Genomic DNA, 27,990 nt, shown 5'->3' on the forward strand with positions numbered 1-27,990 from the left:
CCACCTTTTGCTCCAATTACAGCTGCAAGTCGCTTGGGGTATGTTTCTATCAGTTTTGCACATCGAGAAACTGACATTCTTGCCCATTCTTCCTTGCAAAACAGCTCGAGCTCAGTGAGGTTGGATGGAGAGTGTTTGTGAACAGCAGTCTTCAGCTCTTTCCACAGATTCTTGATTGGATTCAGGTCTGGACTTTGACTTGGCCATTCTAACACCTGGATACGTTTATTTTTGAACCATTCCATTGTAGATTTGGCTTTATGTTTTGGATCATTGTCCTGTTGGAAGATAAATCTCCGTCCCAGTCTCAGGTCTTGTGCAGATACCAACAGGTTTTCTTCCAGAATGTTCCTGTATTTGGCTGCATCCATCTTCCCGTCAATTTTAACCATCTTCCCTGTCCCTGCTGAAGAACAGCAGGCCCAAACCATGATGCTGCCACCACCATGTTTGACAGTGGGGATGGTGTGTTCATGGTGATGAGCTGTGTTGCTTTTACGCCATACATATCGTTTTGTATTGTGGCCAAAAAGTTCAATTTTGGCTTCATCTGACCAGAGCACCTTCTTCCACATGTTTGGTGTGTCTCCCAGGTGGCTTGTGGCAAACTTTAAACGAGACTTTTTATGGATATCTTTGAGAAATGGCTTTCTTCTTGCCACTCTTCCATAAAGGCCAGATTTGTGCAGGTGGATTCTATTTATCATCATCGGTCATTTAGGACAACATTGGATCATTCAGAGATCCTCACTGAACTTCTGGAGTGAGTATGCTGCACTGAAAGTAAAGGGGCCAAATAATATTGCACGCCCCACTTTTCAGTTTTTTATTTGTTAAAAAAGTTTAAATTATCCAATAAATGTTGTTCCACTTCACGATTGTGTCCCACTTGTTGATTCTTGACAAAAAAATTAAATTTCATATCTTTATGTTTGAAGCCTGAAATGTGGCGAAAGGTTGCAAGATTCAAGGGGGTCGAATACTTTTGCAAGGCACTGTACTTCACTCACTCACTAGTCATAAGACAAATGGTTTTGGAACAGTATTTGGGTGTGTCGTCATGTGGGTCATTCCAGAATTGGAGGACATTTTTACTCATTTTAAATATTTTTAAGATTATAAAGCACGTCATCAGTCAGTGAGGTTATTTTCATACATACACTGTTGGCCAGAAGTATTGGCACCCCTGCAATTCTGTCAGATAATGCTAAATTTCTACCAGAAACTGATTGCAATTACAAATGTTTTGGTAGTAATAACTTCATTTATTTTGTTTGCAATTAAAAAACACAAAAGAGAAGGGGGGGGGGGGGGGGGATTAAATCATTATAATTTTACACAAAACTCCAAAAATGGACCGGACAAAAGAATGGCACCCTTTGAAAAATCATGTCATGCTTCTCTAATTTGTGTAATTAACAGCACCTGTTACTTACCTGTGGCACATAACAGGTGGTGGTAATAGGTAAAGCAGCCAGTTTAAATGGATTAAAGTTGACTCAACCTCTGTCCTGTGTCCTTGTGTGTTCCACATTGAGCATGGAGAAAAGAAAGAAGACCAAAGAACTGTCTGAGGACTTGAGAAGCAAAATTCTGAGGAAGCATGGGCAAGCTCAAGGCTACAAGTCCATCTCCAAGGACCTGAAGACCTCTTTCTACAGTGCGCAGTGTCATCAATAAGTGTAAAGTCCATGGCACTGTGGCTAACCTCCTTAGATGTGGACGGAAAAGAAAAATTGACAAGAGATTTCAACAAGAGATTGTGCGGATGGGGGATGAAGAAGCTTGACTAACATCCAAACAAGTTCAAGCTGTCCTGCAGTCCGAGGGTACAACAGTGTCAACCCCATAACTTTAATCCATTTTAACTGGCTGCAAGTGTGATTTAGTTATCGCCACCACCTGTTATGTGCCATGGGTAAATAACAGGTGCTGTTATTACACAAATTAGAGAAGTATCACATTATTTTTCAAAGGGTGCCAATACTTTTGTCCGGCCCAATTTTGGGGTTTTGTGTAAAATGGTAATGATTTTTTTTTTTTGTTCTCCCATTCTCTTTTGTGCTTTTTCATTGCAAGCAAAATAAATGAAGATATTACTACCAAAGCATTTGTAATTGCAATCACTTTCTGGGAGAAATTGAGCATTATCTGACAGAATTGCAGGGGTGACAATACTTTTGGCCAGCATATTATGATGTACCTGATTACAAGGTGCATTCGGCATTTGTTCTTTTAGCATTGTAATTATTGTTTTATTTATTAATGATTTGTTTCCATTTATTTATGAGTTAGTTGAATGTGTGTTTTTAGCAGTATAATTGAGCAGTAAACTGTATGTACTGTTATATTACCCTTATACTAGCATGTTTTAATTCATTTCAATCACATGGCATATATTGAACCTGTATGAAGTAGATAAAGAAAGCATAATCTCCCAGGAAAACATACACACTTTACATGCAGAAAACCTATACATAATGTAGACATGTGCCAGTATGAGATTTTGACGGTATGATAACCATTAGCAAAAATACAGTGGTTTCACTATGTCACAATTACAGCTCTAAAATATGTTATTTTGAGATGTATGGGTAAAAAAGAAAAATCAGTTGAACAGGATTTAAAAAAATTTTCACAACATATTTGCAAATTGGAACATCAACGTGTATATAATGTTAAAATAAATAAATAAAATAACAAAAAATAAACAACTGAAATTTTTTTATTTTTAAATGAAAAAGAATTTATAGACTAAACCCACAACTACAGCTTAAGTTGCTCAACATTAGAACAAAAGTAATTATTTTCCATAAAAAAGTAAAAATACTTAAAGTAAAATTTCTAAATATATATATTTATATATTGCAGGCACTTCAGTGACTTTAAAGCTCCATCTCAACATTTTTAGAGACTAGCTCATTTTCTACATATTTCTCTATCAGTCCAAGTTATGATAAAGGAATGTGAGCATGTTCACCTTTTCTGTGTTAATATACCATTACTACATTTAATATTAATTGGTTGGATATTAATGGAAAGAGAGCAAGAGACAGAGCACGTGTGTATGACTCGTATCATTATTTACACATTTTACACAACCACCCACCCTCTCTCAGCACAGGAAGTCATCAGAGAGAGGAATAGCATCACATAATGAAAATGTTATTTTGAACAATTGTTTACAATGGCGAAAGACTTTACAGAAGTACGCTTATAGTGAGGATAGTGAGGAAACAAGTAAGCCGTCTTGGCATGCTAACTAGCCACATTAATAGCCTTGTTAATTAGCTTGCTTTATAGTATTTGTTTTACCATCGCTAGACACGCGGAACACGCTGGAGTGAACTCTCATAGCTGGTGGGAAACGTTCATGACAGCGTTTACTTAACTGAAATTTTGTGTAAAGTGACAGATGATGGTCAAGTAAATGTGAAATCATGTTAGAGGTGTTGCCTACACGTCGGCTGTCCTTCCTCCTCTAAGCCGCGGTCGTCTGTTTCCTTTCGGTGGCTGAAATACTCCCACACTAGACTAGAATTTTTTGAGGGTTTTTAAAAAAAAAAAAAAACACAGGTGTCGTTTCGACAACAACAGCAGTGTCACCAACAGAGCAAAAACCGGCGAGCAAGGAGTGAGCACTCCCACTCCAAGGCATTTCTCGCTGCATTTTTGGGACATTAAAAAATAGCTAATACCGTACTACGGTATGACGGGAAATTTTTTGTGGTTTTGAAAACTTGACGTTTTCATACCACGGTAAACCTTGAAACTGGGAACTGGCACATGCCTAATACAATGGTAGATATTCATAAATGAAAGGAGTATGTCTTAAAAACTGACATATACGGTAGCTAAAAACTTCAAAACCTATATGAAAACTCAATGGAAAATATAATTTGCCATATACTTCCCTTTTATAGTACATACATAATTTTTAAACTTGTTTCATATTCAAATCATTAACTAGGTTGCATGAAGAGAATGCAAAAGTGGCCACTTTCAAGGTTAAATCATAGTATGAGACTTAAAAAGATTTACTACTGGAATTGAGGTAAATTCTTATAGTTTTTTTTTTCTATTTCTTTTCCATATGGGAGTTACTCATTACTTGTGTTTCTTTTCACCAAATACTTCATTACTTGTACTTGAGTAAATCATTTGGATTACGACTGCTTTACTTGAATAGTATCATTTGGAAGTAAGGCTACTCTTACTTGAGTAAAATCCATGACTAATCTACTGACTTCTGACTTAACAGTGGAGAGGTGTTCATTCTAAACACATGCCATGGCTCCTGCTCAGGTACCAGTCTTGCTGATCATGTGTAGTACACGTCCAGTCCTAAATCCTGGTACTGTTGATGCTCTAATCCCCACCATGCTCTAGCGAGCACCAAGCTGCATTTTAACTTCTTCTTATTTTAAGTGTTGGGGCCAATTTAAACAGCTGGAGACAGCTAGCCTGATCCTTTCCATAGGATTTATGTGTGGCAATCTCCAAGAAATCCGTTTAATATCAGACCCCAGATTGGAATATGATGGAACCAAAGCTCTTGAGATTATGGCAATACGAATGCAAACCTTTGATGTTGCACAATTAAATTGGATCGTTTTTGTTCTAGATGTGAGATGATTAGTTAAGGTTGTTGCTTTCTGAGGACGTTTCTGGGATTAACATTTTTCTCCAGGGAAAATGAAGAAACAATCGATGAACAATAATGTGTGTCAACATAGCTTGCATGTATCAGAAAATTTTAGGGCCAGTTGAAATAAGGGTCACGGCATGCATAGAGAAGGATAAACCCCAACAGCTCAACATAAAACGGATCCAATTTAATCCAGCTCACCCAGCTTTAGCCCCAACAGTTTGAAAGGGAAAATAGGCAAATTGTGCTGCTCACTATGGAACACTATTGTCTCATCTGCTTTTCTTTTGAGAATAGACCAAAGCATTTCCTATTTAAGACCAAGCCCCCAAGACTATTAAAGCTTTGACAGCGTTTTAAACGAGCACTGGCGGAGGATTCAACCTGCCAGCTACAACCGATGGCATGCAATAACTCCTTAGGGTCCTGGTGTTGAGCTGAATGTATGGCAAGCGTGTTCCAACTGTGTTCGCGACAGGCTATGCGTGTTTAGCATGCATGACACAACCGCACGTGACGGCGCTGGCAAATGCATGCAGCTTATTGGCTACGTTATGTCTTCTTTCGCCTGGGACCAGCACGACGTCAAGAGTCATTTAATCACACATCGCAACACTCGCACTCAATTTTCTGCTCGGTGCTTTATGGGGCTCCAAAAATAGAGATGTACATCAAGATCATGTTATTTAATCGAGTGTTGCTGTTCATACCTCATTGCACGGCTCTGTGTTCGGCTGATGTTAGGATCTCCATGTTGTGCATGCAAACCGGCAATATCTCAGCAGATCTATGAAGCCGGGTAGTGCTATAGCACAAAACCAGAAAGATAGACAGAAAGAACCAATGGACTCAGGTTGGTAAATGACCTGAGGGAAAAGCACAACCTCTCTCTCTAATTACACTTCAGTGCATGGAGAGGTGAACAAGGGAGAAGTGTGCACTGGGATTGCTCTAATGGGCAAAGCCCTGATGAGTGTCCAATAGCCACCAAATGCACTCTAAATATTTCAGCATCTTTTGCGTTCAGAGCAACGTCTATCATGTTCGAAAAAGACATCATGATGTCCTCACCATCCTCTTTTTCATCCTTTCAGTCCGGTGAGCTCATCAGAAATACAGTGCTACCAAAAAGTATCTGAACCTTTTGGAATTTCTTACATTTCTGCATAAGATCACCATCAAATGTGATATGATCTTTGTCAAAATCACACAGATGAAAAAAACTGTCTGCTTTAACTCATCCTTTAACAACATTTATAGGTTTTCATATTTTAATGAGGATAGTATGCAAACAATGGCAGAAGGGGGAAAAATAAGTAAGTGAACCATCACATTTAATATTTTGTGCCCCCCCTTGGCAGCAATAACTTCAACCAGATGCTTCTTGTGGGTGCAGTTCCGTCTGGCACATCGATCGGGACTAATCTTGGCCCAAATCTTCTCTACAAAACTGCTGTAGTTTAGTCAGATTCCTGGGATGCCTGGCATGAATCGCTGTATTTAGGTCATTCCACAGCATGTCAATGGGGTTCAAGTCTGGACTTTGACTTGGCCACCCCATAACGTGTATTTTGTTCTTCTGAAACCATTCTGAAGTTGATTTAGTTTTGTGTTTTGGACCGTTGTCTTGTTGCAGCATCCATCCTGTTTTTAGCTTCAACTGTCTGACAGACGGCCTCAGATTTTCCTGCAAAACATCCTGATAAACTTTTGAATTCATTCTTCCATTAATGATTGCACGTTGTCCAGGCCCTGAGGCAGGAAAACAGTGCCAAATCATGATGCTCCCTCCACCATGCTTCACGGTGGGAATGAGGTGTTGATGTTGATGAGCTGTTCCATTTTTCCTCCACACATGACGTTGTGTGTTACTCCCAAACAATTCAACTTTGGTTTCATCCGTCTACAAAATATTTTGCCACAACCTCTGTGGAGTGTCCAAGTGCCTTTTTGTGAACATTAAACAAGCAACAATGGGTTTTTTTAGACAGCAGTGGCTTCCTCTGTGGAGTCCTCCCATGAACACCATTCTTAAAACAGACACTGTATTTTCATCTGTGTGATTTTGACAAAGAACAGATCACATTTACTGGTGATTTTATGCAGAAATGTGAGATATTCCAAAAGGTTCAGATACTTTTTCATGCCACTGTAAGTAAGGTACATGCTTCTTCTAAGACTCTTTTTCTTTGAGTGTCTTTTTTCTCATTGGCTGCCATCGACATCAATTAATCACAACATTTTTGGCCAGCTTGATCTATGATTAACTCATTTGTTGCCAGTGGTCATGTTTCAGTGTCGCTTACAATTCATAGATTAATCGCAAAATTAGGGGACAGGTTAATACATTGAATACATCAAATAATCTCAGCATTTTTCACCAGATTAATCTTTCATTAACTCATTCATTGCCAGTGATCAGTGGCGCGGGATGTTGGGTGCTGAGGGTGCTGCTGCTGCAGCACTCCAGAGTGTTGGGGAGGGGGGAAAGTATTTTGGTTGATTTTAAAAAAATAAAACACATTGGAACATTAGTGTATTTAACTATGGGGGTAAAACATATTATATGAAAAGTATACTATAGGGAAGCTAAACTTATTTGTTAAATCGTGCAAGCGTTAGAATCGGGCAAACCGGTCCTCAATGGCCGCAGTGGGTCCTGGCCTTTGTCGCATTAGATCCTGTACAGGCAGTTTAAAACAAGAAGCACCTTACTGCAATAAACTGACTGAACTTGTAAGACACCAGATTGGTGAAAAGTTGTCATCTTGATGGGTTGCAACGAAAACCCGCACCCACTGCGGCATTAGAGGGTTGCCGACCCGTTTTAGAAGGTTCTCACAGCACAATGTGGATAATGCATAGCTCATAAGTGTAATGTAGTATATGAACTAGTGTTGCACCAATACCATTTTTTGGCCCCAATACCGATACTTGGCTGTGCAGTATCGGTAATATATGAGCTACATACTTGGATGTGAAATCATTGCTATCATGGCTTCATCAGGCTGCTGCTTACCTTTGTGTAACAGGAAAAAGACTCAAAGTGAATCTAAGAGAATTTTTTATTCCATACCTTGTATGAGTGACAATAGTTGAATAAACCTTTGGCTCTCAAAGGCCAAAGTAGTGCTAAATTTGTAAAATTAAAACGTGTGTTATACTAGCCCGACAGTAAGAAAGTAAAAATGCATCCATAATAATAAACTCTGAATGAACTGAATAAACTTTTTTAAACCCTCAGTTTTGGCTCTCAAAGGCCACACAGTGCAACTTTCATGAAATTATAAGTGATAATAATAATAATAATTGACCAAGGCATCCTGTCTGTCTATCAGCCTCTCTCTCTCTCTGTGCACCAGCAGCAGCAGCATAACTCAACTTCATCTTTATAGCAGCACACGAGTGACTTTCTCTCTCAGACACATACACACCTACACACCCCCATACACAATTTAGCCACTTAGCTTAGCTTACTTTGCTTGCTTCTACATGATCACATCACTTTTGGAAAAAGGTCTCAAATTACTGCGGCATTTCTTTCAGGAAAAGACAAGAAAAGTGAATTACCCTTGAACAATTGACCAGCACGCTCTCGATTGCTCCTGCAGTCGCTTGGTCGGTGTGTGATCCTTTGAATTAATTTGCATGAAGTACTCCGCTTTCCAGTGTGCTGTCAAGCAAAGCAGGAAAAGTTGGGAGACGTGGCTGCTCCAGACTTGAAAAGCGTCTTCAAACGTTTTCTCAGATTCGAGGTATTGAAACCGGCTGATTTAACTCCACCTCTCGAAATTTTCAGGCCATAAATCTTGCATGCAGCCATTGTACTCGACGGAGTTGCTGAAATATTTCCAGACCGTCGACACTTTCTTTTCGTAGTTTGTTTACCTTCATATGAAAAAGCTGCCCCGGCATTGATTAAGAGCTGCTATTGGCCCGCTCTCATTGGTCTGGAGCAGGCCAATAGCAATAGCTGCTTGGCATGCAAAGTGATCACGTGTTAGCACACAACAGAGTTTAGTTAGCGTCAGAAGAAAGAAGTCTGCGGTCGTGTTAGAATACTGGACCGGTAAATGGTATCTGCACCCTATTTGTTGGTACTCGCCGATACCAATACCACCATTTTAGTGCCGGATCCGGCTCCTCGCCGATACTGGTATCGGTATCGGTGCATCATTAATATGAACCATATCCATAGAAAAGATTAGAAAGAAACAAATATTGCATCTTTTCTCAAGCTTTAAAATTGGTAGCAACAACAAAACGCAAATGAGCTGATGTAATAAAGATAAGAATAAAAACAAATAAACAACACGGTAGAAAAATAAGCAGCACGTGTAGTTCTCATGTCCAGCATGTGTAGGTTTTCTCCAGGTTCTCCAGTTTCCTCGCACATCCCATGCATTGCAATTTAATATGACAAACTAAGTATCAATGTGAGTGGTTGTTTATCTACTGTATTTCTTCCCTGTGATTGGCTGAAAACCAGTTAAGGGTGGCTCTAACATCCCTTGTGACCCTCATGGTGATAAGCAGCATGCAGAATGGATGGATTGTTATAAAACAGCGGACTACTAATTAAGGTATGACTGAAATACATGCTTTGTGAAAATGCTATAAATCAGGGGTGTCCAAACTTATTGCAAAGGGGGCCAGATTTGGTGTGGTAAAAATGTGGGGCGCCGACCTTGGCTGACGTCCTTTATGTAGAACAATATATTTAAGGAAATTTTAGCAAGCCATTCTGTGTGTCACATTTGCTTTACTATTATTTTATAATTAATAATTTCAACAATCTCGCAACTAGCCTTTGTGGCGTTCTCTTTCGACTCTCGGGCTCTTGCGAAATACTGCTGCTGTGAAATTAAACTAGCTTCAAGTTGCTTCAATTTCTTGCTACGTATCTTCCCTGTAATCTTGTCTTACATGTCAGCGAGTCTTGTTTGGTAATATCGCCTCACGTTAAACTCTATAAAAACAGCGACTGTCTCTTTGCAAATGAGGCAGACAGTTGTTGCGTCTTTTAGTGAAGAAATAGTCAAATTTCCACCTATCCTTGAAACGCCGGCCGTCGCAGTAAACTTTTTTTTATTGATTGTCGTCATTTTAGAAAATTGGGAGTGAAGGGCCACACGGGGTAATGTTGCTTAGAATGCTGCTGCCTTTTCGTGAGGAGCAGCATTTAGTGTGTAACATACTTAATATGCTGGTAGCAATACTGCTGACCAATTTATTAAGTCTGTGTGTGGGCCAGACGTTATTGTTTTTATGACAGAGGCTGGGGGCTGGATGAAATTTGACCACGGGCCGCATTTAGTCCCCGGGCCGGACTTTGGACATGTCTGCTGTAAATGGATGTGAGACACAGAGAAAGGCATCTTCAATAGAAAACAGCCATATATTCACCCTTTGAACAAGCACCAACACCAAAATCAATGATGCCTCACTCTTCTTCCCTTCTGCTCATCACAAGAGGTGACACGTGACTACAGGAGACATTTATTAGAGTGCTGCTTGGTGACTGACACAGTCTAGTAGTCTCGATTCTATTTGTTATCAGGCGTTGCATTGATCTAACTATCGCTGTGTGTCACCATGAGGCTGCATGGTGTTATGTGCTTCCCAATGGGCCAATAATGGTGGCTATGACAAAGCAGCAGTAATTTCACAGGCCCTGTGAGGATCATTGTTGTGTCAAAGTGCATTTGTTACATGGCAAAGCTTCGGGGGGAAATAATCTCAGTCGTAGGGATTTATTTTTTTCAATTTTTTTCGTCTTGGGCATTTGTCTTGTTCTTGTTTCAAGGCCAAAATAGCCCACAGATCACATGTAACAAGTTCATCCTACTGCCACAAATAAAATCATTTTCTTATTTCAACTTGATAAACTCCCACATGCAAACAATTTGATAATCAGTATTTTCCAGTTGATCATTCATTTGTTTTATTATGGGTATTGAACTGAACAGCAAGGTGAACTATTGGTTGGCACATAATGTATGACCAACATAGGCGGAGTTTGACTTATGGGGAAGGGACACAACATGTTGATGACCCAGAAACGCAGTGTCAGCAATAAAATTAACTTACAAGAATATTTATAATAATAAGTTGAAAATGAGCGCTTTTTTGTTTCTCATCATTCTTGAGGGGAATTCCAAATAAGGCTGCTTAGGCTATACTTTTCGTCAAGATCGTCATCCATTGAATATGGTACACATGCCGGTGTCGTGCCAATGTAGTTACCTCAGTCAAAAATTGTATCCCCTGGGCAGAGCCACTGCGCTGCACTGATTTGCTTGATATCAGTGTTTTGGTGATGTAGTTATCTGCGAGGTTTTAAAACATGGCACATCAATCAAAAAATAAACCTGTATTTTTCTGTCGAATAACGAAACATATGTATTGAACGTAAAAAAGGCAATGTTTCACAGTTTTACTCGTATGATGACCTATAACTGTTATTACTGTAATTCAAGTCCTGTATGGAGTTTCCCCATTTTAATAAACGTCGATGTCCAAAATATATAACTGTGGTTCTTTTCTGGCTTCAATTAATTGTTTAAGTCAACATAACTCATAACTAATTTGTGTAATTTTTGACGTGGGTAACTACATTGGCAAGACACCGATAGTGGCTCTGTTGTACAATTAGCGTCTTTAGTGGGGCAAATTGAAACTCCGCTCACCATTTTTTCGGTGGTCTCTAGCGGTGGTCCACATTTTCAATCCTTGTTTTTTGCTCAGTAGTTGCTGTCGCTTTTGAAAGCTTAGGTTTGAAAAAAATTACGTATATCCATCTTTCCTCTTCACTCCGCGGGTGGTTTTGCCTAAGCAAAGCAAATGACCATCTAAGGTGCTAGTCACATGATCTGTTCGAAAAATGATTTTGACCCATTATAAAATTTTTTTTTTTTTTGTTCATTTCATTCATTTTTGTTGTTTGTTTTATTGCGTTATAACTTTTATAGACACTATTTTACCGGAAAATTTTGAAATCATGTACTGTATAGGAAAGTCAATTACATGCAATGACAATTTTCGGCCACCAAGGGGGCCTGGCCCCCCCTGAAAATCTGCATATGATGGCCAACAGTTAGCAAGGTGAAGATTAAAATTGTTTTCTCCCCAAACCAATGTAAGATTGTGAATAGGCCCCTTCATTTATTCAGCAGGAGAATATGGACCTACCATCAGTGTTGGTTTCGTCATAGATGACGACAACAAAAATACTTCATCAATGAACACTTTTTTCATGATGATAACGGGCTAAAAACGTGTTTTGGGAGACTAAAACTTAAGTGGACTAATGCCAGTTTTTGTCTGACAAGACGAGAACGAGAAGAAAATGCGCCGTAGTTTCTGTCACATGTTCACAATGTGTGACATTTTATGTGTAATTAGCCTGAATTGTAGTAGTGCCCGATTGACGTGCTGCGCCCTCCCCAACTCACCAGTGTGTCGTCTCCTGTCTCAATGCAGGCTTGCACACCACACACTAAATGTAACTTGTAGCATTAGCATTGCATTCACGTTCGCATTAGCATTAGGCTAATGCTGACGGCGAGCGTCCTCTTAAAGTTTTTTTTTTTACTTACAGTTCGTGGCGTCCAGGTGTGTATAATTAATTGAAAATGTACTGTTTTTCTGTTGAGTTTGTATTATCATCAAGATGGGCTACAATATGTGCCCGTCTGTCAATGTTCATTCGAAATAGTTGGAAGACTTTATTCATTTATTTTATTTTTTAGTAAATTTCTAAAATTATACAGACGAAAATATTTTTAGTATACTGCGTCGACTAAAACGAGACGAATTAGTCTTGAGTTTTCATCAACAAAAACTAGGCAAAGACAAACATTTTGGGATGACTAAAATGTGACTAAGACTAATATGGATTATCGTCCAAAAGACTAAGACGAAATTTAAAAAAGCTGCCAAAAACAACATGCTTACCATACAAAATATCGAGTCCTTCTTAATTTTTAAAAATTTTCAAACTGTGTAAAAACTGAATATTTTCTTGTTGTTGTTGTTTTTTTTTTAATATTTACGAACAATTTTAATTATGTTTGCTAAAAATGACTGAGGCAATAAGTTTTAGTGGGTGATGTATAGGCTCTCCTAATATTTGGACTGGAATGTTAAAAACCTTGAATTAAATTTTAACTAAAATATAATATACAATCAGACACATACACACACAAAAAGTTCATGATGTAAAATAGTCCCTCACTCTAATGCAGATAATTTTAGGTGGACAATTGATGCATTTATGTCCTTTATTTAAAAAAAAAAAAAAAAAAAATGTGTTGCAAGCATTACCGAGAGGCGAAGAGAGGTAATACGGTGGTAACTCAACATTCGAATACTTCAACATACGATCCTTTCGACATCGGACATAAAATTTGACTCATCATTTGTCTCGACATATGACGACGTGCTCGAATGCGACGATTTTTAACAGCGTCGCAATTTCATTGCAAGACGGCAGCACGGCGAATTTTTTTGTGAGAGAAATCAACATGTGTCCACGAAGGTTTGTGCAGGTGGTGAAAAGAGAAAAAGGATGACGCTTACCATTGAAATTAAGATGGAAATGATAGAAGAATATGAGCGCGGTGTATCAGTGAACTGGCTCAACAATACGGCCGGAATATGTCTACGACCTGGACTGTCCTCCTCTGACCTCCATTCGTCAGTCTTTATAAATAAAGGTGACAATTTTTATTATTATAGCATCGGAAGGAAGTCACCAGCTTTTTAATCATTTATTTCAGAACTTGCGCATCACAACGCGGCTACTGTCCACCATAGCTAACGTCCACAACAACAGAACATGAAAAGAGAAAGTTAAAACTTCCCATTCTTGAGCATCTCTCTCACTCTCATTAATCATCCAGTGCATTCAGGAACAGCATGCAAAACACAACTGGCACATTACAAACCAATTCAGTACATTATTATTATTATTATTATTATTATGTATCATTATTCCGATGTGTATTTATAGTTCATTTGTTTTGTTGTGCGTAATTGCTATATGTGATTGTACCTGCAGTATTTATGAAGAATTAAGAGTAGGTTTTTGGGCTGTGGAACAAATTAATCGAATTACAATGTATTCCTATGGGAAAACCCGCTCGACATATGACCATTTAGATTTACAAACTTATGTACTTCCTTAATCCAAGTACATGTAAGGCCGAGACTTGAGTGGAACAACACTTCTTTATTCAGTGTGCTTCTCATCACATGTGCAAACGACTCATCAGAGAAGTTCCTTTTTGCTGTAATTCCACACCCACAGGGAGGGCACAACTATGGCAACAGCAGTGTGACATGAATATGTTACACAAACCAGGTCCTGTAACAAATTAAATTCGTATGTAGAGGTACCACTGCACTATGAATCACCACCAAACGGCAGCGTGTCATTTTTGTACTATTTTAACATTGACCACATACAGTATATACTTTGGCATATTATCACTAACACCACTGAAGGAAACTGATCAACAACATTCCCACTGTTCTAACATTCATTCATTCATTCATTTTCCATGCCGCTTTTCCTCCGGAGGGTTGCGGATTTAGAGCAGAGGTGGTTAGAGTACCCAAAATTTTTACTCAAGTAAGAGTAGCGTTACTTCAAAATAAGATTACGGTACTCAAGTAAAAGGAAAAGTAGTCATCAAAAGAATTTACTCAAAAAAAAGTTTTCGATGAAACGAATACTCAAGTAATGAATAACTGCTTTCGATGATCTAAATAATGGTATATTTTTTTCTCAGTACTACGTCAACTATATGAACTGTTATATTTTACTGTACTAAAACCTATAACATGACAATATTAGGGCACCCCAAAAAATGTATTGAAATTTGATGAGAAAAATATACAGAAATGAAACATCACCTGTCCAAAGAGCATGAATGTCCTCGAGTTGAGAAAAAATGTTTTCTACCTTGAAATTAAAACTATCATATACTGTATCCGGTTTTACGTGGTCCACCAGTGCCAAATAAATATTGAGAGAGAAGTTGAAATCTGATTTTTTTTTAGTAATGCTGACAGCAGTGCTCTGTGAGAAATAGTTCTTTTTTACATTGCATTGAAGAAGCCATGTGATTGCACACCACGCACTAAATGTAACTCATGTATGTGTACAAATGTAACAGGTCGGTGTGACCATAGGAACTCCAATGCAAGCTTGTGTGTGGTCATGTGACTGTATTTTTATGTCTGATTGGAATAATCGAGTTATGTGATTATTGTTGTGGCATCTCATGAAATCAAAATGACCATATCTCTGGTTTTCTGTGGTCTGTCAGTGCTAAATAAAAACTGGGAGAAAGTTTGAAATTCGTACTTTCGAGTAACGTAGTCGGCAGCGCTCTCTGTGAAGAACTCTATTTTTCACGGCGCTTTAAAGACACCACCTGACTGAACAGGCTGGTGTAATCATAGGACTCCCGACTGTAAGCTTGTGTGCGGTCACGTAACTGCATTTTTACGTCTGTAATGGAGTCGTGCGTCCACTGGGGAAAGTGGTAGAGCACTGACACATGATAATTCAATGTGAGTCATTCCAGTTTAAATGGATTTGACTTCAACTGCTGTCAATGGCACTGAAGGAGTTCAACTTAATTTTGTTCTTATCTTGGTCTTCTGATGTTCAACATTTGACAAGAGTTCATCAGTGCAGTAGGTGGGTAGGCGTACAGTTAGCAATTTCTGCGTGTGTCAGAGTGGAGGTGGGTGTGTGTCAGTGTGTCAGCAGTGGCGCCTGCAGGACATGAACATGCAGGGGATGCAATTGGCTGGGAGGATGAGATTACAGCGTGGCGATGTTGTAAAATGCTGGCGCATTTGTCAGTAGACTGCTGTGCCCATCCAGGAATACTGACTCAGATAAGTTGCTGCTCCCGCGCAGTGGAGATTGTATGGGAGGTCAAAGAGCTGCGAGAGGTGGCAAAGCAACACTGTCATGAAAATATGCCTAACATTCAGCTTCCTCCCAGGAAAGATTTTATGCTTGCGGTAGCTCTCACCATTGACTGATCAATGACTCACTCCACTATGATACTTAGAGCATCTGTTAGAGGGAAAATGCAGCAAGGATGTGCTGGGTGAATTCTGGGGCTTTATAAATATGATGAAATACAGTATATCTCTTCCCTAGAGAGCTTTAAAAACTGAAGGTCTCTGATAGGACATGGCACTGCAGTTTACTTCTTTTGTTTTTCATTGCCCTCTGATTTTCTCTGCTTGTGGCTTGTAACCTTCAGGTTTGCTGTGTATTTTGTCATTGTACAATATAACAGTTCGGGTGCATTCTTTGAGATAAAATGAAAAGGGCTCATGTTATGTCAGAAAAGGACTGTCAGACTGTAACATTAAACATTTTGATGACAAATTTTAGGGATAAAAAATATCCATAATACTACTAACATACTATATTCAACTCTTTGGCTGTCAGTGAGTTATCGCTGCAAGCCCTCCCAGTAAAAAAGCATTGGACGTCATTGGCACTGAAACATGAACATTCAAAACCAACCCTCCTAGTTAAACAAAGTGAATTGGTTATCGGGGGGGGGGGGGGGGGGGGGGATCTCAGAGGGGGAAAAAAAAAAGTCACGTTTTGTTGCGTATACAACTGCCAGCCCAGCTCCCTTGTTAAAACAATGTGAATTGATAAAAGAAAGAAAAAACATTGCAGATGTATTACATATATTACGTATATATAAACCTATTCCAAACCAGCAAGGGTCAACAAAACATTGTATTAGTCAAAATAGGATACAAACAGTGCAAATGAGAATTACTATCTCCTTGGTACCATGTCTTTGAAGAGCCCGTAGATCTCACTATCGTTCATCTCGATAATATGACCAACAATATGAATAAGCCTGCTTGGTGAAACAGCCCACACACTACACAGCTAATTTTATGATACTTATAGACTGCTTTAAACCTGCACTGTTGTCATAACAGTGTATTTGTGTGCCCATACTCAAACGAGGGAGCCTACAGTTTTCTTGAAGCATATTATGCACTTTCTATTACACACAATCAATCAATCAATCAAATTTATTTATATAGCCCTTTACAAAACCTGAAAGGCCCTCAAAGTTATTTACAACAAAACATGGCTCTACATCATTCATCATATTCTGATTTTCAAAAAGTGGATACAAATAACACACATAAATAATCCCCATTTAGTCTGATATTCAAAATTCATATGGATTGACACACCCATACGGTCAGTGTGTGGAGTAGAGTGAGCGAGAATGGGCTGGGAGCTATAGCACTAGTTAGGTGATAGCGGTCGCGCTCCGCAGCCCGGAAGGTATGACAATATATATTTTTTGTGTGTGTTTGATTCTTACTAGTTTTTGTGAAGCAGCAACATTCTCCAGAAGTAGCAGAACTAGTATTAAACATGCAAACACATGACTAAATATTGAGCTATCATGTATAGTTTTATTTTTTTTTCCTACCATCTAATTGATTTATGGCGAGCGGCTAGCCAAGCTTGGTTAACAGGTGGGACTGGGCAGTGAGCTAATTTAGACCGTTCACGACACAAATTGAACAACATGCACATACACTCGAGATTAGATTATGTGGTACCTCTACGTAGGGGCTGCAGGCAGGGGCGAGGAGAGGGTGCGGATGGCAGCTATTAATTGTATGTGCTGCTCCTGCTGCAATTAATGTGCTGCCTTCATGTCCGCGCTGTGCGTTCACGTTGACAAATAATGGGCTGTGTGCACCTCACAGGAGGGCGTGTGTTGGCGCGTTTGGAGGACAGAGGGCGTTCTCACAGTGATTATGGCTGCGGCGCTTCGAGAGCACACGCATTACTAACATAATAATTGTCATGACTTCATAACCTGCATAAGGGCACTTGCTCAGTTAAGAGGGCAAGGGCCAGTCTCTGAGCAGCACCTGGCGCCTATGTGTGCACACCACTGCTTACAGTACCTATCATAAAACAATGACTTGTCAGTAGAGTGCCTTCAAGTTGTACAACACTGATTCTGTGACACTGGTTCTGTGGGTCAACGTTCCTTCTAAATTAAAAATACTACGATAGATACTTTTCTATCTAATCTGTTTTTCATTATACTGCTTGACTAATTTTTAATATATGCATCATATGTTAAGATCTTGAGTGCAGTATATCCTTTTTGTGTGAGTGGCAAAATTACATTGAGTAATTATTTTTATTACATGTTGTCAAAATGGAAAAAGAAGCAATACGCTTTTAGAATGTATAGTCAATAAAATGTCAAAATAAAAGACGTTTTCTATATCTTTTTCCATTGCAGGATGAGCACTGCTAGTCCCTAGTCCTTCACTGACTGGCGACATGCTCTAAAGCCAACCCATCAGCAACCATGAAAGGGTTAGGATCCAACCGCAGTCGACATCTCTCCGACTCATGTGAACCAGCAGGGTGCCCGCAGAAAGCGCTCTTCCCTTTGACCTCTGACCCTCACTGCTCCTTCATGTTGAGCCCAACCATAAACCACTATGGTACCCTGGACCCTCACCTCCAACAGTATCCCGCCACCAGCCCCACTACCTTGACTCCAGACTGCATGGTGCCTTTCAACCAGTTATCCAATAGCAGCACCTTCCCTCGTCTCCACTTCACCCCGCAGACGGAACAGTCGGACTTTCCCCAGGGTTGTATGTCAGGCAGTGCGGGAGCAGCACAGGGGAACAGAGCAAGTGCACTGTCCACCTCTTTGTCAATGGGTATGGGCTTAGGCTTGGGTCTCACCGGTGCTCCTATGATCACAAGCGGATCAGCCACCATCTCCTCGGCAGCAGCAGCCAAGATGAATCGTTTACCATCCAACATCTTGGATCAACTAGAAAGGCATCTGCCCCTGCAACGGGACGGCTTCAGCACTTTGCAGTTTCACAGAGGACGTATGTCAAAGCAACGCAGCGAAAGTCCAGGACGGATACGCCACCTGATGCATTCTGTACAGAAGCTCTTTGCCAAATCTCAATCCCTGGAAAACTCTTCAGTGAAAGGAAACGCAATCACCGGAGCCAGCAGTGACGGTGGCAGACCGACCCAAAGGAGTAAGAGTAAAGATAGGGCTAAGACTGAAGGACCAAAGCAGAGATCAAGACCTAACCCGTTAGGCCTGTGGAACTCAGACAACGCTCTTGACAGTGATGCTACCAAAGCTGGCACAATTGCTGTTGGTTACCGTAACCCGTTGTGCATGATGACACTCGGAAGAGCAATATCAGACAGCCAAGCCCAACCTAGGCATATCCCACACGGTTACAACACCATTTCTGCACATTCTCTCAAATCTTCAAAAAGCAGCAGTGACCTCAAGCTCCTGGGATGTCCAGTATCACAGGTTGGATCCAAAGATGAGGAGGGAAGAGCTCGGAGCAAGGATGATACATTGGTAAAAAGGGGATCCTGGTCTAATCTCACACTGAGTCAGGCCAGGCAAGTGTTACAGAAAGGCTCTGCTACAGTGAACAGGACCCTTTTGAAAACCAAGTCATGCCACCAGGATTTGGCTAACCAATTCCTTCAGGTAGGCGTACCAGTGAGTATTCGTAGGCATCTACGTTCTTGGTTCAAGTACATGCATATGAAAATAAATTAGACTTGTCAATGCTCTTCCTGATTTTTACTCTGTTGCATGAGTGAGTACATGTGTGTGGCTGCAACACATTTTTTGTTTGTTTGTTTGTTTTACCTTAAAGTTCATATCATCTATCTTATATGTTAAACCAAAACTCTACACTGAAGAATAATAAAAATGATAATTTTACAGTAAAATACTGGTAGTTGTGGTCGCCAGATTTTAACCATTCATTTATTTCAGTTTATTTAATCTTTTATTTTATTTTTTACATTTTAGTTGTGTAGATATATATTAGTACGTTATTTTAGATATTTTGTATGATTTGAATGATTAATTTTATTGTACGTTACAAGGACAATAAAGATTCTATTTTATTCTATTTTATACATGTAAAAAAAAAGGTATCGCGCTTCAGTAACTATAAAATAATATTGTAGATGCATTGTATTTTTTTTCTCCATACACTTGGATACATATCTACCGTATTTTCCGCACTATAAGGCGCAGCTTTAATGTATGGCCTATTTTAAAACTTTTTTATATACGAATTATAAGGCGCATTGAATAGACGCAACGGTAGAGGCTTGGGTATGCATCCATTAGAGAGAAGTGTGCTCCGAGTTGCTATGAGTCCTGTTGTGGCTCAATATTGAGTCATATACTAGTCCTTCTCAAAAAATTAGCATATTGTGATAAAGTTAATTATTTTCTGTAATGTACTGATAAACATTAGACTTTCATATATTTGAGATTCATTACACACAACTGAAGTAGTTGAAGCCTTTTATTGTTTTTAACATTGATGGTTTTGGCAAAAGAAAAAAATCAAAAGTCAAGAAAAACCAAAAAATAAAAACCAAAAAAAAAAAAAAAAAAGCCTATTTCATCCGACCAATACAAAAAAGTGTTTTTTAATACAAAAAAAAGTCAACCTTCAATTAATTAAATCAGCTATGCACTCAATACTTAGTCGGGAATCCTTTTACAGAAATGACTGCTTCAATGCAGCGTGGCAGAAGGCAATCAGCCTGCAGCACTGCTGAGGTGTTATGGAGGCCCAGGATGCTTCGATAGCAGCCTTAAGCTCATCCACAGTGTTGGGTCTGATGTCTCTCAACTTCCTTTTCACAATATCCTACAGATTCTCTATGGCAGTACTTCTCAAATAGTGGGGCGGGCCCCCCAGGGGGGCACACAGCGATGCCCGGGGTGGCGCATGTGACCTCGGGGAACATACTTTTTTGCCATACTAGAATAAAGTGTAATTGCACATCCACTCAGTGGGTGGCAGTGGCGCTGTCATTTTCAAAGTGTGCACAGTATTTTTGAACCAAACAAGAGCACACAGCAAAGAGCGCTGGAGATATGAAGAGCTAAGACGAGGAGATATGACGAAGCGTATGTAGCGTTTGACTTTGACTTTTGAGACAGTTGGAGACGAGGAAAGACCAGTCTGTATCTAAAAATGTTTGCAATGGACAGCAGGAAGCCAAATCAATTAAGACGTCACTTAAAAAGATTAGACCCCAATCACATTGATAAGCCGCTTGATTTTTTTTCCCAGCGAAGACGTGCCGAATATTGCCAACAATCGTCCTGCTTTGTCAGTGTTGCATCAGTAAACCAGCGAGCACTGTTACCATCATATAAGGTGGCATAAAAAGTTGCTCAATGCAAAATAGCAAAAATAAAAACTGTCCTTCTGTCCAATGACACTGTTGTTTTTGTTCTATTAATTGTTTTTTTCGGTCAAATGGTTTGGCATATTGTTCTCATGAGTTAAAATTGCTAATCAATTTGAATTGAATATTTATTGATTTGATTATATTTCATTTTTCAGTACTAAATGGTCAAAAAATGTACCCTGAGTGTATTTTTGCAGTCTGGATTTGACTATTTTTTTTTTATTTTTATTTTTTATAAATTCAGGCAAAGTCTTTTCTATTCCCAACAAAACACTGTTAATAACGTTATACTTTATTGTTAGTTGATCTTTTTTTTCTATAATATTAAAAACGACACAGTGTTATACAGAATGTAATTATAATAATAATAATTTTATAGAAAAATGATACTATTCACAGTGGCGGCAGAGAGTTGGGGGGGGCGCGAAACCATTACACCTTCCTGGGGGTGGGGGGCGTAACAGAAAATAATTGAGAAGCACTGCTCTATGGGGTTCAGGTCAGGAGAGTTGTCAGACCAATTGAGCACAGTAATGCCATGGTCAGTAAACCATTTACCAGTGGTTTTGGCACTGTGAGCAGGTGCCAGGTCATGCTGAAAAATGAAATCTTCATTGCCATACAGCTTTTCAGAGGATGGAAGCATGAAGAGCTCCAAAATCTCCTGACAGCTAGCTGCATTGACCCTCCCCTTGATAGAACACAGTAGACCAACACCAGCAGCTGACATGGCACCCCAGACCATCACTGACTGTGGGTACTTCACACGGGACTTCAGGCATTTTGACATTTCCTTCTCCACAGTCTTCCCTCAAACTCTGGCACTTTGATTTCCGAATGACATGCAAAATTTTCTTTCATCTGAAAAAAGTACTTTGGGCCACTGAGCAACAGTCCAGTGCTGCTTCTCTGTAGCCCAGGTCAGGCGCTTCTGCCGCTGTTTCACGCACACACGCCTGTGCACGGTGGCTCTGGATGTTTCTACTCCAGACTCAGTCTACTGTTTCTGCAGGTCCCCCAAGGTCTGGAACCTTCTCCACAATCTTTCTCAGGGTCCGGTCACCTCTTCTGGTTGTGCAACGTTTCCTGCCACACTTTTTCATTCCCACAGACTTCCCACTGAGGTGCCTTGATACAGCACTGTGGGAACAGCCTATTTGCTCAGAAATTCCTTCTACGTCTTAGCCTCTTGCTTGAGGGTGTCAATGATGGCCTTCTGGACAGCAGTCAGGTCGGCAGTCTTGCCCATAATTGCGCTTTTTGTAATGAACCAGGCTGGGAGTTTTTAAAAGCCTCAGGAATCTTTCGCAAGGGTTTTGAGTTAATTCGTTGATTCAGATGATTAGGTTAGTAGCTTCTTTAGAGTACCTTTTTATGATATGCTAATTTTTTGAGACAGGGATTTTTGTTTTTTCTTGACTTTTTTGCAAAAATCATCAATATTAAAACAATAAAAGGCTTGAACTACTTCAGTTGTGTGTAATGAATCTAAAATATATGAAAGTCTAATGTTTATCAGTACATTACAGAAAATAATGAACGTTATCACAATATGCTATTTTTTTTTTATAGAAAGACTGGTATAAGGCGCACTATCTGCTTTTGAGAAAATTTAAGGCTTTTAGGTGCGCCTTAAAGTGCGGAATATATGGTAATTGGATTTGATGACATTTTGTAGTTGAGTGTGATGACTTCTGTGCTGAAAACCAGTAGAAACAAGTGTGTGTGTAGAAGGTTATGAAAACCTTACTCCTTGAAAACTTGTGTGATCATGGCTGAAGCGAGACTGGGCAGTTGGCTGGTAGCCAGCATGCTTGACTGCAACTGTGACGGAACAGGTTCAAACTAGAGCTGTCCCGACTAGTCGACGTAGTTGACGTCATCGATGACGTAAATCCGTCGACGAGCACAACATGCCGTCGACGGTTAATGAAGGGTTAAAAAAATATATGCGTGGAAAGTTAGAATGTCGGATGCTCTGTTAGCAAGCAGGGAAAGCGGCACAAAGCCAAAAAAAGCGCACCAGAGTGTCCAAAACATTGACTTATTTCAAAGAAACAAAGGAGAGTACACTCTTCTGTCCTGTCTCTTCAGTGCCAAGCTTGGCTGCACGTAGGCCGTGAAAAAACCCCTCAAGCGCCTTCACGCAGTTTGTAAGGTTTTTTTTTTTTTTTTTTTTTTTCATTTTTTGTACACCAGAGGGTGCTGTCGCCTTACTAAATAATAATGTTTCATTGACAATGGGCCTATAAGTGCTATTAGTATTGTTCTTAATGCTAATTGAAAGGTTTATTTCATGTTATGGTTTATTTTATGGTATAGAAAATTATATAAGGTTAAAAGGTCATAAATATATACAGTATATACAGTGATTGCACTCAAGGGAGAGATTGTCAATGATAAGGTAATAAGGTAAAGGCAATTCATATAGGCAATTCATTGATATATAAATAAGTTTTAAAAGGAAAAAGGTGAAAGGTTTTTGTTAATTTCTAATTGTGTTGCTTTATTTGTGTGCGCCGTAGCTCTTACGGTGTGTTTACATCAAGGATGGAATAAAAGTTGTAAACCATCAGTTTAAGAGACCATCTTTTCAATCGGGATGCTACACTAGTTAATTCTATCAGCATTTGAACTCATTGTTTATTTGTGATTTATTATTGTTATTTACGTATTTATTTGTACTTTAATAAATGATTTGAGTGTTCCAATATGTTTTTTTTTTTTAAATTGATAAGCGTCAACAAAAATTTCATTGCTAAATTAGTTTTTTTTTTTTTTTTTAATTAATTAATTAATTATTAGATTAGTCGACTAATCGTAAAAATAGTCGGCTGACTAATCGGGAGAAAATTAGTCGTTTGGGACAGCCCTAGTTCAAACGCTGAATTCAGTGAGGTTAGAATATGAAAGGGTAGTGATCTCACTGAAAAAATAGTTATACATACCTAATTTTTAGTCATTTTCTGTTAAAACAAGAGTTAAATGGTTCTTTTTACAGTAGTTTGGTCTTAATTTGACAGTAAAGCACTTATAGTTTTCCTGGTGTTTACTGCAACCTGTACACTGTAAACCTAATGTTTTTTATGTGTGTGTTTTTTTTAAATTATAGTGTATATCACCAAAAGTCATAACAGAAACCATTTTTTTTTATGCAGCATTTTTGGTTTGGGGATAAATGTACTCACAACAGTCAAGTCTGAAATAATGACATGTTTATAAAATTTAGGTTCCACAGGGGGACTGCGCTGGCACTTTAGGGCCAGGCCGAGCCAAAGGAACAGAAATCCCATGTCGAAGGATGCGCAGTGGCAGCTATGTGAAAGCAATGGGAGACATTGAGGACAGCGATGATTCAGAGGGTAGCCCCAAACCATCCCCCAAATCTGCAGCCCGTCGTCAAAGCTATCTGAAGGCCACTCAGCAGTCCTTCAGTGAACAGCAGCCGCCTCCAACTGCACGCAAGTGAGTCCCACAGCACAAGGGATCGTATTCATAATTGGCTCGTTTTAAGCACTACAGTACACCTTCCAACAGAACCTGTCTCAAATTATACTCCTCAAATTTATACTGACGTTTCCAAAGCTAGACAGCAGGTGGCAACATCTAATCAAAAATAAAACAAGTTGCTGAATAGCAGCATGCTGATAAAGATCACAAACTTGTACAGTAGTAAAGAGAGAACACGTCGTAAAAAAAATATTTCTATTACTGTAATAAAAACAAGGCCAGGTGAATATACAGTATGCCGTGTGTTTTACCCCTTCATCCACGCTGACAGGCCTCGTTTCTACGCTCTCATGCGGGAGGATTTTCTATGGTCTCCACTACAGAGTGCATGCTCTATGCAGCATCTGAGGTCAGTGCCATCCATAAGGCAAGCTGTATGGCCAATGAACCAAGCCCGTCTCACTTGCCCCAACCCCACTACCCAGCATCATTTTTGATTAAACATTCCCACCAGTCTTTTTGTCTCTGCTTTGCTTGATCAACACTTCGATGTATTTTCACAAGATTCTTCCCTACTTTTGATGCCCTAATTGCAAAAACATGCAAAGTGACTGTGATACCCCCTCAAACCACCTATTGCTCAGAGCACAAAAATTCTCATTAACACCTGGTGCCAATTTTGCAAACCAGAACAGAGGAAATGTTCAAAAAATAGTTCAGAGCAAAGACAAGTCAAAAGTAACATAATAGGAAGAAAAATTCTTCATAAACGTTTCCTCTGTGCTGATTCACTTTTCACATACAGTATGTGACCCGGCAAAGCATAAATGAGTCACAGTGATTTAAACTTGTAATCATAAAGAGAACAATCTCAGCTGTTCAATACCATTTCATTATGTTTCCTCTCGAAAAAATCGTGACTTGAAGTTGGATGGTCTTTGTGTCAGGATTTCGAAAATTAAGTGAAAACTTACTCGGAAAATGGCACTTTTTTTCAACATTATAACAGTTCACTTGTCCTTGGCAACAAAGGTGGCTTGTAACGCTTTACATTTACGTGAGTAACTTTTTGAGAAAAATGTACTTCTAAGATTAGTTTTACCACACCATACTTTTTAATTGAATAGATTTGTGAAGAAGTAACACTAGTCTTACTCTGCTACTTTGGGCTACACTTAGCGTCGTTATGTTTTTCATCTTAGGTTTTACTTTATTTTGCCACAGATGCCCAGTTTACCAGTTTCACGAGTCGTCACAACACTGCAGTCACATGAACACACATTAACTTGCAGTCGGAGGTCCTATGATCACACCAACCTGTTCAATCACGTGGCGTCTTGAAATCGACGTTAAAAATTTAACAATTTCACCCAGAGCACCCACTACTTAAAAAAGCAAATGTCAAACTTTCTCCCAGTTTTAATTTGGCACTGATGGACCTCAGAAACCCGGACATAGTTTTAATTTCAAGGTAGAAAACATTTTTTCCAAATACTTTTTTAAATTGTACTTGAGTAAATTTTTTTGGATGACTAAAGTAATATTATTTTGAAGTAAGGCAACTCTTACTTTGGATGCTCTACCCCCTCGACATAGAGCGGTGCCGTCAAAATGACTCGAAAAGTGGATTTTAACCTCTCTCCCAGTTTTTATTTGGCACGGATTGACCACGGAAAACTGGAGATATGATTCTTTTAGTTTCATAAACAGAAATGCGTTGTCTTCACTACAGGGCACTCATGAATAATGTGTCATTTCTGTATTTTTTTTCTCTCATAAGAATTCAATTATTTAAAAAAAAAAAATATATATATATATATATATATATATATATATATATATATGGCTTAATGTGGTTATGTAGTAGGTTATAATCTAATAATATATTATAACAACAGTAATATAGACAACTTTGTGCTGAGAAAAAAATACCAGTTTAAAAAAAAATCACACATCGTAAGCAGTCACTCACAATGTTACTCATTACTTGAGTATTCTTTTCACCAAATCCTTTTTTTTTACTTGTACTTGAGTACATTTTTTTGGATGACTACTTTTACTCTTACTTGACTAATATTATTTTGAAGTAATGTTGCTGTTACTTGAATACATTTTTTAGCTACTCTACCCACCTCTGGTACAGACGTAAAATTTATTTTAAGTTTCAAACATTACATAATGACTTTTTAAAATTTATTTATTTAACTTTATTTGACGGGCTATGCTTGAATTAACGACATTATTACAATTAATGCTTACACATTCCCTGCCTAATTTTAGCTTATAATGATGTAGGTTTATTAAAATGGTTACTAATTTCTGCAAGTCAGACATTCATCGTTTGGATATTTACGAAAACTGAACGTTAATAGTGTAATCCTAGATTTCAAGATAATTAATGATATCTTGGTGGTGTACCTCTGACAAAATGCAATTTTTAAACATTTTTCAAAGTTGATTTTATGTACATGCATAATGGAACTTAGAATCAATGGAAGTAAAATATTTTTGCCTTTCATCTCCAAATCTATCTCTGTGGCTTCTGACTCATTTTACTATGCCAGGTGACATATCTGTTTTTAATGTAAAAATACACAGGGGAACTTTGGAGTAGGATTTCAAGTTTCTCCTGTATATAAAAGACTCCTCTCTGCACAGCACTCTGGATGACCTCTTAATCATTGCACTCACTTCCACAGCTCTCTGCCTTCCCTTAAAGAGCTGTCCACCAATCGGAGTCTTGACAACTTAGACTGCCTGGTGAGCCCACTGGAAACGCCACCAGGTCACGGACACAAAACTTTCAGCCTTTGTCCGGGTACCTTAACCAGGGGGTTTGCCGCTCAGGTATGTGTTTCTCATTTTACTCAAGGTTTTTCCAAATGTTCATTGGGTGCACTCATTTTAAATCAGAAACAAAAAAGTGTACAATTAGTAATGATGATGGATAACAGTGGTAAGAAAAACGCTCATTTTCATCAATACATAGTTCAAACACTCATTCCCTTATTTTGAATCCTGTGGTTTATAGTCTTATTTGTTGATTTATGTGATTTCATAGGTAACACTTTTATTTGACAGCGGCATCGTAAGACTGTCTTAAGACCATCATAATTATGACATGACATTGCCATAGGCATTAATGAATGTTTATTCATTAAGTTTCATCCGGCAAATTTGGTCCAGTGGTGGATGAAGTACTCACCTTTTTTTACATAGGTAAAAGTAAAGTGTTGAGAGAAATGTTATGTATTTATGGATGTGTCCTCAGTTGATGTGGAAATAATGTTCCTATTGCTTGTTATTATTGACATATTATCTTTTCGCCACAAGATGGCAGAATGGGACTTAATTGTCTAAAGTGCCACTCATATTTTTGTTTGACTTTGATTACTCTGATTTGCGGGATTGCCTGTGAAGACAACAATGAGAGTACAGATACAGGGGTGAAATTTACTCAAGTAAAAGTACAAAAGTACTTGCGTTAAAATTTACTTTACAAGTAAAATGTAAATTTACTTTCTCCCATAGCAAAAATGTGATACATATATTTCATATTTTATATATA

At 38.8% G+C, this 27,990-nt stretch overlaps 1 protein-coding gene across 4 annotated transcripts in view; it reads left to right on the forward strand.

The window, feature by feature from the left end:
* dlgap4a (discs, large (Drosophila) homolog-associated protein 4a) overlaps positions 1-27,990 on the forward strand; it is a 200,222-nt gene that overhangs the window by 142,871 nt on the left and 29,361 nt on the right. For 2 of the 4 annotated variants that reach the window (XM_057822329.1, XM_057822322.1), the window contains exons 2-5: positions 17,989-19,245; positions 24,202-24,437; positions 24,754-24,831; positions 27,122-27,269. In XM_057822329.1, the coding sequence (XP_057678312.1) occupies positions 18,058-19,245; positions 24,202-24,437; positions 24,754-24,831; positions 27,122-27,269 (1,650 nt within the window). In that variant the 5' untranslated portion in view covers positions 17,989-18,057. The remainder of the gene's footprint in view (positions 1-17,988; positions 19,246-24,201; positions 24,438-24,753; positions 24,832-27,121; positions 27,270-27,990) is intronic. The other 2 variants (XM_057822339.1, XM_057822348.1) reach the window with 2 other exon arrangements.

Source organism: Corythoichthys intestinalis, chromosome 2 (genome assembly GCF_030265065.1).
Source record: "Corythoichthys intestinalis isolate RoL2023-P3 chromosome 2, ASM3026506v1, whole genome shotgun sequence".
Taxonomy (NCBI): Eukaryota; Metazoa; Chordata; class Actinopteri; order Syngnathiformes; family Syngnathidae; genus Corythoichthys; species Corythoichthys intestinalis.